This window comes from Choristoneura fumiferana, chromosome 7 (genome assembly GCF_025370935.1).
Source record: "Choristoneura fumiferana chromosome 7, NRCan_CFum_1, whole genome shotgun sequence".
NCBI lineage: Eukaryota > Metazoa > Arthropoda > Insecta > Lepidoptera > Tortricidae > Choristoneura > Choristoneura fumiferana.
In genome coordinates, this window is record NC_133478.1 from 2,339,697 (window position 1) to 2,356,292 (window position 16,596).

The 16,596-nt window shown below is 37.1% G+C and overlaps 1 protein-coding gene across 1 annotated transcript in view; it reads left to right on the top strand.

Moving 5' to 3' along the window:
• sdt (MAGUK p55 family member stardust) overlaps positions 1-16,596 on the top strand; it is a 233,774-nt gene that overhangs the window by 104,281 nt on the left and 112,897 nt on the right. The window contains 1 exon segment of the mRNA XM_074089810.1: positions 12,810-12,925. Coding sequence (XP_073945911.1) covers positions 12,810-12,925 — 116 coding nt within the window.

Sequence of the window (16,596 nt, forward strand, 5' to 3'; positions counted from 1 at the left end):
AAACAAGTTACTGGCATCGTAAAATAAATAATCGAATTGTGAACATTAACTTTCTAAGACTTTCACAGCGCGCAAATTTCTAGACGAGTGAATCATACGACACTTGATATTTAATATATTTATACATATAATATACCAGAGTAAACTGTTCCATAGACGCGTAGACGATGCAGGCTAGATTTTATCACATTTATTACTCCTTTACGACTTAGGAGAGCAGTGGTTCCTTTGTTTAGAATTCACTCCCTCTGGCAATTGTAAACAGTTGCCCCCTTATTCATAAAACTTAACAAGCCTATGTTAACTAACAAATGCTTTGTCCCTTTCTAACAAATACAAATGTCGAAGTGACAGATAAGGACAAACGAATTTTAGCGGCATTTTAACTAAAATAGGTTTGATTGTCGTTTATGAATAAGGGGGTTGGTATTTACCCCTTAAAAATAAAAGTGAAGTAGTTACTTACTTAATTAATGTAAAGGTCATGAACTCCTGGCTAATTTACCTACTCATTATCGTCTAGCCTAAACCCTTGGACCTGAAAAGCTAGACTTTATAACATAAAAATTTTCAAAGGTTTATTTTTTTAAATAATGCAACTTTCCGGGATATAAGATATCCTATGTGTCTAGGTTTATAATTTTTGTGCCAGATTCTATCCAAATCTAAAATCAAAAATGATTGCATGATTGATTTAGGTACAAACGGCCAAAAATCAGAAACTTTCTCTATTAGTAGGATAGAACTCATAGAACATCGACACTGCTACACCTATGTACCTAACGTACATTCTACAATAATAATTCCATTTTCAAATCAAAACCTCGTACGCCAATTCACTTTTTTTTTTCACTGGCCAGTCGTGTAACAAACCAAAACAAATGGCTAAAGAATCGTTCGTTTACTTTATTTTGATAGGGCGATATACTAAATCTCTGGGAAGCGCCCAGTTTTTATTAGATCGCCTAATGAAGTTGTGTCAACCCTACAGGCGGGCTTGCGATAATTGCATTGGTGAACTCGAGGCCCTTAATCCAAAGGCTGCGAGCTAGGGTTGGCAGCCGACGCGGTGGCCAGCCGTCGGAGTTTTAGAGGATTTGTTTTTTGAAAAAGTGGGGGTTTAGATGGGGTTCGCATGTGTGGTGCGTAGTGGTGTCGAAAGATGCTGAATCGAGGTGTGGACTAATTGTCTTGAGTTGTTTTATTAATTATTTTTGTTGTTTTGCCATGCTACTATTAAATTAAATGTAATTAACTGCTATTTTTTATTTAATTATGACGAAACATTAATAATGAATTTTACAAAATATTTCAAGAATATTTAACTTCGTTACAAAGTGAAATGGCCTATTCAAAGAGTCATTGAAATAGTATCTTTACTCTATACTGAAAATGGCACAACGATTAACGTGTTGGCAGCTTAATTGTATTGTATTGTAAATATTTATTGTTGTTGATTGTTTTTAAAGTAGAATAACGTATTTCATGTCCAATGAAAATAAATATCTAAAGTTTTTCTTTCTAATTTTACAAACACATGGTTTTATAATTTCGTGCTAAGGTAAAATTCGACACGGGTGTGATACCAAAATATTTACTGTTGACAGTAGATTATACACGCTAAATTCTAGTGCATCTACGGTAATTTCCTCGCGTATACAGACAGCGATAAAATATCGTTTAATGAAATAAAAAATAAAATCATCTCTCACGAAACAATTGATTTAACCTTTCGTTTAATTTTCCTCTAGGATTTTTTATTGCTTGCAACCCTTACAATGCAACAGAGTACCATACAAAGAAACAAAAGTGTCCTCACGTTTCCCATCCTAACTAGCTGACTCGTGGTCACACTAGCGGCGTTATTTTTATTCGTGCTACTGAAATTGGGAATATTCTCCTTCGTTGGTCGCGGTAAGTTAGAAGCGAGAAGCGATTTCAAGTAAAATAATTGTATTCATACTAATATTATAAATGCGAAAGTGTGTGTGTTTGTATGATTGTCTGTCTTTCACGTCGAATAGGAGCGACGGATCGACGTGATTTTTGGCATAGAGATAGTTTATGGGTCCGAGAGTGACATAGGTTACTTTTATCCCGGAAAAATGCACAGTTCGCGAGGGAACAGACCGCGATAGTTAACCGAATTCCACGCGGGCGAAGCCACGGGCAAAACCTAGTTATACAATATTAATTCGATCTGAAACTTTACCTGATACCTTATAAATTTTAACTAATATTCTAAAAGAAGAAACAATGAGCAATTAATGTTTTTAGTTTGGTCTTGGTTGTTGTGTTCTCAGGATTTACCTTTTGACTTCATCATGATCATTATCATCATCATATCAGGCGTGGGACATCCACAGTTGGACATAGGCCTCCCCCATAGACCTCCAGTCGCTTCGGTTGGAAGCCTGCATCCATCGTGAAACCGCGGCTTTAACCAGGTCATTCGTCCATCTTGTTGGTGGACGTATGCTGCATTTGTCGATCTGTGGTCTCTATTCGAGAACTTTTCGGCCCCAACGGCCATCTGTTCTTTATAATGGCTTGCCCATTGCCACTTTAACAAGCTAATTCGCTTGGCTTTGTCGGTGATCCTCATTCTACGCATCTCTTCATTTCTGATTCGATTCCGTAGAGGAACCCCGAGCATAGCTCGCTGAGCACCTCTGAGACTATTTTATAAAGCCTATTTATTTACTAGGGGGTTACATCAATGATAGGTGGTAGTTTTTTTGTTGACATTCATAAGTGCTTGTTATAGCCTAAATTGCATAAAGATATTTTGACTTGACTTGACTTGATATCATTTTATTTGTAGGTACTACCACCCTTAACCTCTTATGACTTGAGCCACCCCCTACTTGCCCCAGGAAGCCCCCAGACGGTTATTGGCGCGATCAGCGCGGCCACTCCGGTAATCATCTGCTTTGTTTGACAATGCCCTCGCTCGCTGTTGGATGGGCGTTTTCGCTCTTTGAATGTGCTACCGCTGTTTATTATTTCTGGATATTGGCAGCGTGAATGGGTTGCTTAGTGATTGGTGTAACATTAAAAAAAAAACAAGTAGATGACTAGATGTTTCGGTTAGTTTTCTGTTTTCAAATAAAATTCACGTTATTACTGTTTTTAGGGATTCATACTTATATACCAACAAAAGGTTGGAAAACCCCCGTCTTTGTCATTTCAAAGTTCAATATCTCAAAAACGGCTGCACCGATTATGATGAAACATATTTAAGAACCATCGCTAGAAACATTGCTTTCAAGTAAAAAAAAACTGCATTCAAATCAGTCCGCCCGTTTAAGAGCTACGGTGCCACAGACAGACACACATAGCGGTCAAACTTATAACACCCCTCTTTTTGCGTCATGGGTTACAAACCAGATCATTATAGGATCACTTTGTTGTCCGTCTGACTATTCTGCCCGTGTGTCAAAATCAAAACCCTTATTCTCAGGAACGCGTGGTATCAAGCTGAAATGAATGTCAAATACTCAGGTTTCCTAGCCCTTGATGCAGTGAACATATCAAACCTCTAAGTCAACGCAATTGAAAGATACAGTCATTTACCTTTTAACCGCCACGGTCGGCCACAGCCAAAATTTTTTTTCTGAAAATCGTTCCATACCTATGGGCCACGAAATGCCGACATGGCCACTATGGCACTTTTTTCAGCTGTCGTGATTTACCGACCGTGGCGGTCAAAGGGTTAAAAAGTCTCCATACACATTGCCAAGATTTATAAAAATCGAAAATTTAGTCAAACGAACCCGAACACCTGCTGAAATATTCTAGAAGAATTCAAAGATACTTTATGTAAATAATTATAACAATCAGAATTTGACCAATTTTCACACAGCGGTTAATAGGGCAGAGCAAATTAATTGTAATGCTGAGATTATATCTTACACCTAATTAGTTTTAAAGCGATATAATTAAATGAGGCAACGCCGCAGGGCGAGCCTATGCCGTCGCGAAACAATGCGCCGCCGTAACATCGTTAGAATTAGAACAAAAACTGATTTGAAATTATAAAAGCCGTTACATAAACTGCTAGGGTTGCCAACAGTGAGTTATTTAGTACACACTTAGGGCCAGTACAGACTGTCTGCGTTCCAACTGCGACTTTTCAATCGCAGCCAGCGTGCAGTTTGCGCGCAGTTGTGCCGACTGCAATGGAACCGTTGCGGTAATAATGCAGTACTGGACCTTATAAAAAAATAGACTTTTCACTTGAGCATGAGTCGTATATTTCGTGTTTATGCTGTATCTAGGCGACATAAAATGACTTTCATGCTCTAGTGCATAAAATAAAATCTTCGTCTAAGACCAAATGAAGACCAAGGTATTCATAAATATATTATCTTGGAGTTGGCAGCCCTGGCCGCAAGTGGCGTGACGTCACGGTATCTGCGTCCGCGCAACTGACGACGCATTTCCTTTCATACATCCACACAACTTGATAACTGTGGATTATTACACTAGGTTTTGCTCGCAACTTCGTCTACGTAGAACCAAGTTTTTTTATTGTTCTTTTCTTTGAATTTTATTTTGGCTGCAACTGAGAATCAAGCCCGCAAGTCTCGCACTGTTGTCAGTTCAATGCAACGATTCGTCTTCCGGTGCGTGGTTGCCACTCGAGGGCGTTCCTCCCCCAACGGTTATCTGTTCTTCGAGTGATGCGGCCCGCCCTTTACTACTTGAATTTAGAGGTGAGACGTATTTACTGGAATAGGTTTTTGGAATAGGTTTTGGCTGGACGCGTGCCCGCCCGCGATTCGCGTACGATATTTAGCGTTACGGCGTAGAGAGTATTTACTGCGTACGAAAACAACTGTGTTATGTTTACGCTTTTTACAATTACGAATTTTAAAAATTGCTGTCAGTCCTAAGCCTTATGAAGTATGAAGGGAAGTTTTTAGTCGGTATTTAATATAAGTTAAATTATAAAAATATGAAGTGTGAATACTGAACTATGACGCGGAATTCGGTAGTTCGATATTCGTAAAAGTACTAAAACTAGTACGGTTTATACGCAATCACGGGAGCGCATTTACGGGAATCATTTTGTTTACGCCATGAGTTAATTACTCGTAGATACTCGTGGACCTAGTCTTTGGATCTAGTCTTTTTGTGGACGCGTACTCGCAAGACTCAGTCCGCGTTTTGCCTAGTACGTCTCACCTCTACTTGAATTTGCATATTCTTTGACCTATGCCGGTGACTTCGTGTTACATATTAGGTAGTTCCGTATGTACGTACAGTCACCAGCATTAATATCGGCCACAGCGGAGCGTGCAAAAATATCTGACACGTCCTTCCGGCCCTAGAAATAGTCGTTTCAGATATTTATGCACGCTTATTGTGTCAGATATTGGTGCTGGTGACTGTACCATGAACTCGACGGCAGTGCATCGAAGCGGGGCAGCTTATCGTCTCGCAGTTGCTAGGTTTCCTAACCCTCTTTCGCTAGCGTGTTAGCTTATGTAATCTTGAATTCTAGACCAATACGAACTACAGCAGTATTTTACTACACTATCACATTACATGGTATTGCTAGGAGTAAGACTATTGGGTAGATTTTTATGTAAAAAATAATCTATTATATAAATAATAATATTATCTATAATATTAAATAATTTATTATATATTATGTATTCCTTATTTCTGTCCATTGTAAAGGTTGCCTGGAAGAGATCGCTCTGAAGCGATAAGGCCGCCTATTGCTTTACCTTAGAAAATCTCTATGTATATTTTGTTTTCTCTGTACTGTTTACTGTATAAAGAGTGCAATAAGAGTTATTGTATTGTATTGTATTGTATTGTATTTCGAGTACCGTAAATCGAGGCTACTTTGCACCGATTTTAGCTCCAGATTTCGTATTCTTTGTCTTATTTTATAAAATTTTACGCTGTGGTATGTTCATATGTGTATTTATTTAGTAGATCAATTTATTGGGAAGTGTATAGGGTACCGGGACTTTTTTTATTCGAAACATCGCACTTTTGGCTGACGTGACAAGCATGACAGATGTCTCGTGTTATGTTATGATTATAGAGGGGTGTCTGATATCCTGTCAATCGTTCAAAGGTTAACTGGAAGAGATCCCTTTAAGGGATAAATTCGCCTTTGTACATCTTATTATCATGTGTTCTGTTATTTTCATGTGTTTTTATGTACAACAAAGAGTTTTACAATACAATACAATAATATGATCCAGTGCAGTTGCTCCTCGATCGAAAGAAATTATAAAAAAATTAAGTACTATCTGCTAGTTAATGTTAAACTTAAAATTACACATGTAAAGTTTTGATGGACTATATCGAGTGCCTTCACCTACATTAAGCATAGTTTTACTCATCATTATCATTAGTAAAATCTTATTACTCATAGTATCTACAAATAAATCAAACCGATAGTTATCTTTGTTGACTAATTGACTATGTTTGCTGATATAATAATCTGAGTAAACCTTTAAAATATTCAAAAAAAGCCGACGGTTTTATCAGCATTGGGCTTATCTACGAGTACATTGTCACCAGTAGCCACAATTGTTGTTATCTACCTGTGATTCACCAAACAGGTAGTCACAAGGATCCTTACTTCTTAACACAGATGTTTTAAAACTAAGCAGACGGTAAGGTTAGTGTTAAGGTGATTTTCCACCGGCGAGGCGAGACGTGAATTAAAATTTGTATGGCGGCGCCCGCGGCGGCTCGCGGCGGGCGCGCGAGAATACATACAAATTTCAATTCTCGTCTCGCCTCGTCTCGTCTCGTGGAAAATCACCATTAGAGAACAGATTATAGCTAGATAATACGTAATAGAAGGATTTAATTGGAATTGTCTGATAAGTACCAATGAATTTAATCTTTTTTGTAAGTATAGGAAAGTCAATTATTAGAGACCTATTTCAATGTATTTTTGATATTAGTCATTACTTTTTTAAGTAATTTCTAACTAACGAAACTATGTATTTTGAGTTGACAACGTCATAGTTTTATACCTAGTGCCATCGACGAAGTCGCGTGATTTTGTCAAAATTAGAAATACCTCGTTAAGTTTCTTGCCGGATTCTTCTCAGCAGAGGTTTTTCCGAACCGGTGGTAGATTTTTTTTGACATTCATAAGTGCTTGTTATAGCCTTTAGGCCTTATTCAATTTTAGTTTTATTTTATTTTTAGCCTTTATTCAATTTATTGAATAAAGATATTTTGACTTTGACTTTGTAATAAGAACCAGGGCACGCGTCATCGTGAATGACTACCTATAATCTAGTTCTGACCCGCCAAAGTTTATATTATGAATTTGATCTGTTGGCGTATGTTGAGCACCAGCATTATTTCACCTTTTTTTTATCTGCCACTGTCAAAGTGTCAAATGTCAGATTGCGGGTCCAAATCGAATTTCGTAGCATAATTCACATGTAAATTGTGAAGAATTCTATTCTTCACAGAATAAAGTACAAGTTGGACCATCTACGTCATAGTTTCCAAAGTCAAATGAAGGTCATTTTGCGTTGCTTATTTTTACCCGACTGCCCGAAGGAGGGTTATCAATACTTAATATTATAAATGCGAATGTTTGTGTGTTTGTATGTTTGTGTGTTTGTTTGTCCGTCTTTCACGTCGAAACGGAGCGACGGATCGACGTGATTTTTGGCATAGATATAGTTTATGGGCCAGAGAATGACATAGGCTACTTTTTATCCCAAAAAATGCACAGTTCCCGAGCAAACAGCGCGCGATAACCAAATTCCACGCGGGCGAAGCCGCGGGCAAAAGCTAGTTAATGTAATAAATTCATAAATCATAAATCATAAATCATAAATCATTTATTTTTGCTAAAACATACACAAAGTTGGTACAAACGACATGTCAGTAGAAAAATTACATGTATGTATGTTCCGCCACAACATGGCATGCAAAACTTACTTACACTAAATTATACCAGTATTTTACGTTTACGATAACATTCAGATTCATTTAGATTTCAGTGTTTATAACAAAATAATTCCAAATACCAATCAATATAAAACACAAATTTATAAAATTCACATAAACATTAACATTATTAATCATAAATCTTCTCGAAATATTCATTTAGAGAGTAATAAGGTCTATCTATTAAATAACACTTTAATTTATTTGAGAACTCGTTAAAATTATTACATTTTTTTATATCATTGCTTAATAAATTATAGATTTTTATTCCATTGTACTCGATACTTCTTCTAAAATGTGTATAGTTATTTGATTTCGGTAAAACAATGTCTCCGCCATTCCCTAAAGCATGCAATCTGATATTGATTCTACTCTGATATTTAGATTTGTTTTTATAAATAAACCTACTAACTAAGAATATATATAACGATATGACTGTCATTATTTTATACTTTACAAATAACGGACGACAGTGCTCCTGTGGTTTAGCTTTATCTATGCATCTTATGGCTTTCTTTTGCAATATTAATATAGAATTTATGAGAACACTGTTTCCCCAGACCTCCAAACCATATCTTAGAATACTCTCAAAGTGTGCAAAATATACTACTTTCAGATCTGTTGAATTTAGAATCTTGGACAGATTTTTCAAAGCATACTTAGCGCTAGCTAGCCTCTTTCTGAGGACATCTATTTGATTCGACCATCGTAGTTGGTTGTCTAATTCAATTCCAAGAAATTTTGTATTCTCGACTTTTGCTATAGGCAGTTGCAGCTCATAAGGAATGCTGTTCGTGTGTCTGCAAAAAGTTATGTAGTTGGTTTTATCTATATTCATTTTAAGGCCATTACTTTCAAACCAATGTAATAACTGTGTCCAAGTAAGAGTTATGTCAGATTTGAGTGTCGAGATGTCATTATTTTGAACTATTATACTAGTATCGTCTGCATATAGGTATGCTTTGCCAAACGATAAATTATATGGAAGGTCATTTATAAAAATAATAAAGAGTAACGGGCCTAATACTGATCCTTGCGGGATACCGCAGTAAATTTTTTTATCTTCTGAATCGACATTTTGTACGCATCCTGAGTTATTTATACTCTGTATTTGAACATACTGAGTTCTATTTGTCAGGTATGACGTAAGTAAGTTCAAAACTGAGCCCCTAATTCCATAGTATTGTAATTTTTCGATAAGTATAGAATGATTCACGCAATCGAAGGCCTTGCTGAGATCACAGAAAATCCCAGCACATTTTTGGTTTCGATTAAGACCTCGCAGGACTTCTAACACTAAATCCGTAATTGCTGACATGGTATTGCGGTTTTGTCTGAAACCAAACTGCTCAGGACAAAAGTAATTGTTTTTGTTGAAGTGATCCATTAACCTAGAAGCAATCGCTTTTTCGAAAATTTTAGATATAACAGATAGAAGTGATATAGGTCTGTAATTATTTTTATCAGTTTTGCTATGTTTTTTATAAACAGGAATTATTTTAGCTCGTTTTAATTGAATGGGAAAAATTTCGTTCTCTATACATGAATTAAATATGTCACATAAAGGATTACATAGAATATGAATGTTTGATTTTACAATTTTAGTAGAAATATCGTCTGGACCACAAGAATTTGTATTCTTCAATGATTGAACAATTTTTACTATCTCCACTTCATCAATTGGTTTCATATACATCGATTGTCTATTGTCTACTTTATGTTTACGGAGAAGTGTCATGTGTTCATCACTTTGCACATTACTTATTCCTGTTTCCTTACTAATATTTACAAAGAACTCATTAAATACATTGCCGATAGTTTTAGGATCTTTGACTATTACATTGTTTTCCTGCAAATTGATTGTTAATGGATTTGATGTGACCTTTTTGCCTGAATTTTCATTAACAATTCGCCAAATGGCTTTAGTTTTACATTTTGCATTTTTTATGGTACTTTTTACGTGTAATGTTTTTGCCGTTGATAATGTTTTCTTCAATGTACATGTGTAATTATTATAATATTGATTGAACTGTATATTACTTTTGTTCTTACGTTTTCGTATTAGTAATAATCGCTTTCTTCTACAAGATATCTTTATTCCACGTGTTAACCAGGTTTTACTATTATTACAAATTTTGATTTTCTTTTTTGGGCAGTGCTTATCAAGTAAATGGTAGATTATATCATAAAATATTTTTAATTTGTGTTCACAATTATTAACTTTATAAATTGTATCCCAACAGACAGTCTCCAGGTCCCTTGTAAAGTTTTTTAATGCTGCATTACTATAATTTCTTTTAAATTTATATTTTACATCTTTAGACCCCGTTATAATTTCATCAGGAAAAATGACAAATTGTGCATCATGGTCAGAAAAACTACAAGGAACCACTTGTGGTCGAAAGTTCTCACTCACTGAGGAAAATATATTATCAACCAATGTATTTGATGTTTCCGTAATACGAGTATATTCATGTATCGTCGGTGTTAAGTTATGCTCTAAGAAAACCTGTAAAAAATCAGTCACTATGTTAGTCCTCTCTTTTAAATCTATATTGAAATCCCCACATATGATTGAGTTATGTTTAATATTAATTTTATGCAAAAATGACTCTAAATGATTTAAAAAGCTTTTAATATCGCTATTCGGACTTCTATACACTGTACCCAAATAGATACGTTGTGCTTTTGCTAACTCTATAGATATACAGCAAACTTCAAATACCTTTTCCTCACAATATTTTTCAACGTCATATACTTTACAGTTAACAGATATATCATCTCTGGCCAAAATAATGCAACCACCACCTTGACTACCCGTTCTACAGTAATTTGCTATAACTTTGTAACCTGATATGTTAACTGATTCTTCCGGTCTTAACCATGTTTCAGTAATACAAATAAAGGACGGGTTTTCTTCAAGTTCGGCCTGTACAAAAGCTTCGAGACTAAGAACTTTATTTCTTAACCTATTAATGTTTAGGTGCACCACTGATAAACGTTTCCCATTTGGTGAGACTAGCCCTTCACTTGCGTGCTGGTTTTTAACATCCTTGAAGACGAAAATTCAAGTTATCTCCAATAGTTTGACTCTCTGAGTCCAGAACTGCATTCTGCTGAGAATCTTCAATAGCATCAATTTTAGGATCCGGGCTAAAATCATGCGCAACATCTTTTGGTGTATGCTTCGTTCGTGGAATATATTCATTTCCGTTAATCAACAGCCGATTATTTCTGATAATCGCATAGTTCCCCTCTTGTCTTGCTTCAATTAATTTTTCTCGAAGCTGTTTCCTGTCTTGAAGGGATTGCTTACTCAAAAATGCAGATACCGATATGCCTGTCGTCCTGAAATAATCTTTATGATCGAGAATATAGTTGGTCATTCTTTTACTCAATAATTCCACAACTAATGGCCGTCGTTGTCCTCTTCTTCCGATTCGGCGGAGCTCTTCAATGGATCCTTGCAAGTTCATATCCAGTACTTCCCAGAAAAGATTTGTCACCCGATGATGTAAGTCGCTCTCTGTTTCCTGATAGTGTTCCTCCAAACCGTAAATAACGATCTTTTTAGTATTTTCGTTGTTATCATTATTTTTATTTGATATTTTGAACGAGTCTAAACGTTGGCTTATTTCTAACAGGTCCTTTTGCAGAGTTTTATTTTCCTTATCTAAAGCTTCGATTTTTAAATTACTATTGTACAACTTTTTTTCCAATGTATCTTGATCGATTGTGATCTTAGTAATTTTATGTGTCATTTCTTCTTTAAGTTTAAATATAGCGCCATTTATTTCACTCTGTATAGCAATTTTAGTATTTTCAATTATGTTTGCAGTAGCATTTTGCAGCTTATAGTCCAAAAGTTGACTAATGCTCTCCAGTGTTATTACGTTGTTCCGTTGCTGGGACAGGGGCTGATGCGGCTGGTGTATTGTAGGCCGATTCCTGCCATCTAGAACTTCGTCGATGGACATAGTAGTTTCATTTAAGTCAACTTCATGTTGTCTCCTGGCCGGTGTGCTGTCATTGTTTTTTCTGCGCGTAAGAATGGTACAAGATGGACAGCGCCAACTTACTTTTAGATCTCTTTTGTTTTCTCTGAAGTATGCTGATGTTATATTTACGCATCCATAGTGATGCCCCCCCTTGCATGCTACACATTGAAGCAATTCCAAATTGTCAACCTTAGTACTACACGCCACACAATGCATTTTATTAGATTTGTTTATGTCCTAAACGCTTTTGTGCCAGTATGTCCACTACGCTCGTGTGCCAGCATCAGCGCACTGTTACAATTCGGACCTTGCGTGCGGTATGTTGTAAGCTGCCTGAACGCTGTTTAATTTGCGGCAACACTGACTGGTAACTTTTATTGACGGTAGCGAGGGTAGGTACTTTATTTATGTCACCACTGACAGTTTAGCGTTCAGTTAGTTTTTGTTGGTGTTGAAGTACTTGTTTTCAGTTATTTATTTTGAATTTTTGGATGAAAGTTAGGATATAACGGCTGATAGTTATAGTTACCACTGTGTTTCCTTGCAAAAGCTTCTGTGTTTCAAAGATATTTAGTGTTCTTCGGAGGCAATTTGTCAGGTTAGTTTTTTTTTAATAGAATTTCACCACTTTAGGAAAGGATTTACTAATTATTCGTATTTAAGATAGCGTAACTTCTTTAGAACCGTGTTTACTTGGCTAGGGTTGCCAGTATATTCTATCTGTTTCAGCCAACCGTTTAAATATAGAAACTAAAACGGGTCCATATTGACTTAAAATTCTTATTCCTATTTTTTATTCTACTACCGATTTGTGTTATATAATTATGAGATGATGTCTTATCCATCATTAACATGTTTCAGACCGCGGCGCCGCTCAGGTTCCAGCATCGTGGTGCTCGGCGCGGAGGACGAGAAGCGCCCGCCCCCGTATGACGACAAAGACATGCTTACTATGCTCTCGCTCTCTGCAGATACCGGTAAGCTAGCAAAATATTTGGTTCTGATGATGGTTCGTGTTATGCTCGAAACCAATGCAAAAAAACATATCATATTAAGAATGCTTTAACGTTTTTTTATACCACGTCGGTGGAAAACAGGCATGCGGCCCGCCTGATGTTAAGTTATAACCGCCGCCTAGGAACGCTTGCAACACCCGAAGTATCACTCGCGCGTTGCCGACCCTGCATAAACCTTTTTATACCCCTTTGCGTAATGATTGAAAGAGTAAGGTTTTAGGAAATCTTCTTTCTGGAGGGTGCCCAGCTGTGGGCATTTTAGAGAATTCCCACGAGAATTTAATAAATTCACGGAATTTCAATTCAACTGCTGTATCTAATGATTTACGCGCGCGAAGCCGCGGGTAAGCGACGTAATGACGACCGGATGGCTAAGTGGTTAGAGAACCTGACTACGAAGCTTTAGGTCCCGGGTTCGAATCCCGGCCGGTGCAGATATTTGTATGAATAATACGAATGTTTGTTCTCGGGTCTTGGATGTTTTATATGTATTTAAGTATGTATTTATCTATATAAGTATGTTTATCCGTTGCCTAGTGTCCATAGTACAAGCTTTGCTTAGTTTGGGACTAGGTCAATTGGTGTCAAGTGTCCCATAATATTTATTTATTTATTTATTATTTATTTAAGCGCTAGTTATTCAATAGATCTGTAGTTCATTTAATCACCATCATCATCATTCTCGCCATCATCTCGGGTCTACGTACACGGCGTCGTCTTCTAAGTTGTTCGAGGTAGTTACATAATCTCTTGATTTTTGTCTGATTGTAAAACAATTCAATTATATTTTTTGTGCGTCAAGCAAATACCTTCCATGACCTTAGTCAGACAATGGGGCAAAAAACTTGACATTCGTCTGTGCGTCTTTAATCTTTCATTGTTGATTTTGGTACCTACAGTTTTTATTACTGAGTTTATTATTAGGGGGCAGACGTCATCACAATACCTGTAGTTGACTAGACTATTGAAGGCTTATCACAAGCGAGACATGATACGTGCGGTACTTTGAGGCTTTCTATTGAGAGATGTGTAATATCACGCAAGTCTGGAGAGTACAAAAGTGTCGATTTTCGACCATTTGACAACATTCATATGCAAACTGAATACCTACTAGTACATAACTATACATAGAGGTATATTTGGTAACTGGAATATGTAGGTACTTTGTTCGCAATGAACTGGCTATACTTCAGTTTGTATTTTCGATAGGGGTTTTACGGGATGACTGTAAAAGTAACAAAAAAATTTGAATGAAATAAAAAAAAAAAAACAAAAAAACAATCTTAATTTGATTGCTTAATAACGACATCTCTTGTCCGGGTGAGCGGTTAGTTCTAATGGGGTGCTGAAAGCTTCTCGATGAGGGCTACAGCACAGATGTCGCTAGTGTCGCTGCTTAAGTGACTAAATGAGAAAACAAACAAGCTGAGATATATTAAATGATATTATAACGGATAACTCACGTCTAACCGAGTTTAGCTCGACATGTTTCGGGCTATTTCGTAGCCCTTCCAGAGCAAGCGACTCGCGGCTGCCGCAACACGCACACTACGCGCCACGCTCAACAAGCTGAGACAAAAACACAAACGCTCAACAAAAAGCTGAGATATGTGGTGCATAGGAAATTCGTGTCTGTATCACTGTCCAGTGGTGGTGTAGTGGTATAGCACGTGGCACGGAATGCCGAGGACCTGGGTTCGATTCCCAGCGCTGGTCTTATTTTTCTGGTTTTTCTATGCATCTATATTTCAGTTTGTATTTTCGATAGGACCTAGGCCGCGTTCTAAGGTGCATGAAAAACACATTCTCCGCACATCTCTGGTGGCAACGGAGCCTTATAGGTAGAGTGCCTTGCCTGGTATGGAACGTAAATAGACTAGAGATGATTTTGATATTTGAATACTTCATGATATAAGTTCCTTTTTTTTTTAAACCGTGGTTTCTAGCCTATTTTTGGACCCGTAGTAAGCTCCAGGGAGCTTGGGACGTGCAGCCGGGTTTTTTAGCCGGTGGGAATCCAGCACTTCCTTCCCAGTCGTCCATAACGAATTTTTCTGACTGCACGCCCCCATTTATAAAGGACCTCAAATAAACAAGTGAACAAATCAAGGACCTAGAGCCTTAAGGCGACTCGACCCGAAAAAATCCTTATTGCAACTTACCCCTGGAAAGTGTAGCATTTTCTCATTTATCCCTCAAAAACAAAAGCAGTGCGATCTTTACGTTACATTATGCCCAACTCTAGCGATGACATCTATGTAGTTCGTTAGCCAAAAGACACATTTTACCCATTTAAGGGGTAATTACCCCCAGGTTCGGAACCAGTGTATTAAATCGAGCCTAAAGCTAAGATACAACACCGATCTTTGATCAAATTTGTCAAAGCTAAAACGCCTATTGCCTATGCTTAAGGCGCGTTGCCTCATGGATGACTGGGTGCAGTAACTGCCAACCTGGTTCGGGTATTTGCCGCCTCGTTAGCTCCGTCCACTGGCCGGCAGAGCCGAGCCACCTCCGGCCCGATTTGAACTGTGCCAAACAAAATCACACGCGGCTGGGGTTGCCCGATAGAATATTAGAAATTCCCAGAAAAAGGCCGATTTTTCTCATAAACGACACAATTCACTTTGTATTTATTTTTGCTTATTACAAACAAAATACGAGCTTTTTTAAAAAGATTTACACCCTTCTTTATTTTTGCCATAAGAACAGAGAGAACAAGATATGCAGATCTGTTAAGGCCCGTCATTATCACAGATACAGAATGAATTTTGCGCATTGAGATCCGAATCACTCATACATATAAAAATGTATGAGCTGACCGAACTGCAGGATGCAGAATGTATTCTGTTTAACAAAGTCCCCTTTTTTTCCTATACTCAATGATGCACCGAAAAAGATGCTCTTTATGTCCTTTTTGCTCCCCATTCGGTTGTCATTTTCTTTGACGTCACGATCACGAACTCTTTGGTTCGAGCTCTCTACGTTTGTCGTTTTGTTAATAAACTCAGAGGTGCAAGTCTGGGTTTGAACCCTCGACCCTCTCTTTAAGATACTTACCATTAAAAATAAGAACATACTTTATCTATCTCTTTTATTATATATATAAAAAAAGATCTAACCATTTGTCGAAATATTCTGGAAATATTTAAAGACACCTTGTACTTATATCATGCAAATCCTGACATGTTGGGGCAAGTTCTGGCAACCCTACAGGCTGCCTGCCCCAAGCGGACGCTTTGGCATAGCCTGTAGCACCCTGTAGCCTGTGCACTTCCGATTATGATGTTCCGCTCCATTAATCATTGAGTTTTAGGGGCTTTTGGAATATGAATAAATGTCAGCGTTTAGGAATCGATTTGCCCGCGAGATCGGGTTTGAGTGTTCACTCGGCGTGTTGGAAATGAGTGATGGTATTTCGTTGGGGAATTAGCTAGATTTTAAAATTGAATGACTTCATCTTTAATAAAATAATTATAAAATAGGGACCTGGATATCTGGTTTATTAAGTAATATAACAGTAAAGAATGAGATTATATCGTAACATACCACAAAAAGATCGGAAAAAAGGCACACCCTCTCTAATTCGTTGTGGATGAATTTATCTAATACCTACCTTTAAACGAGCAATT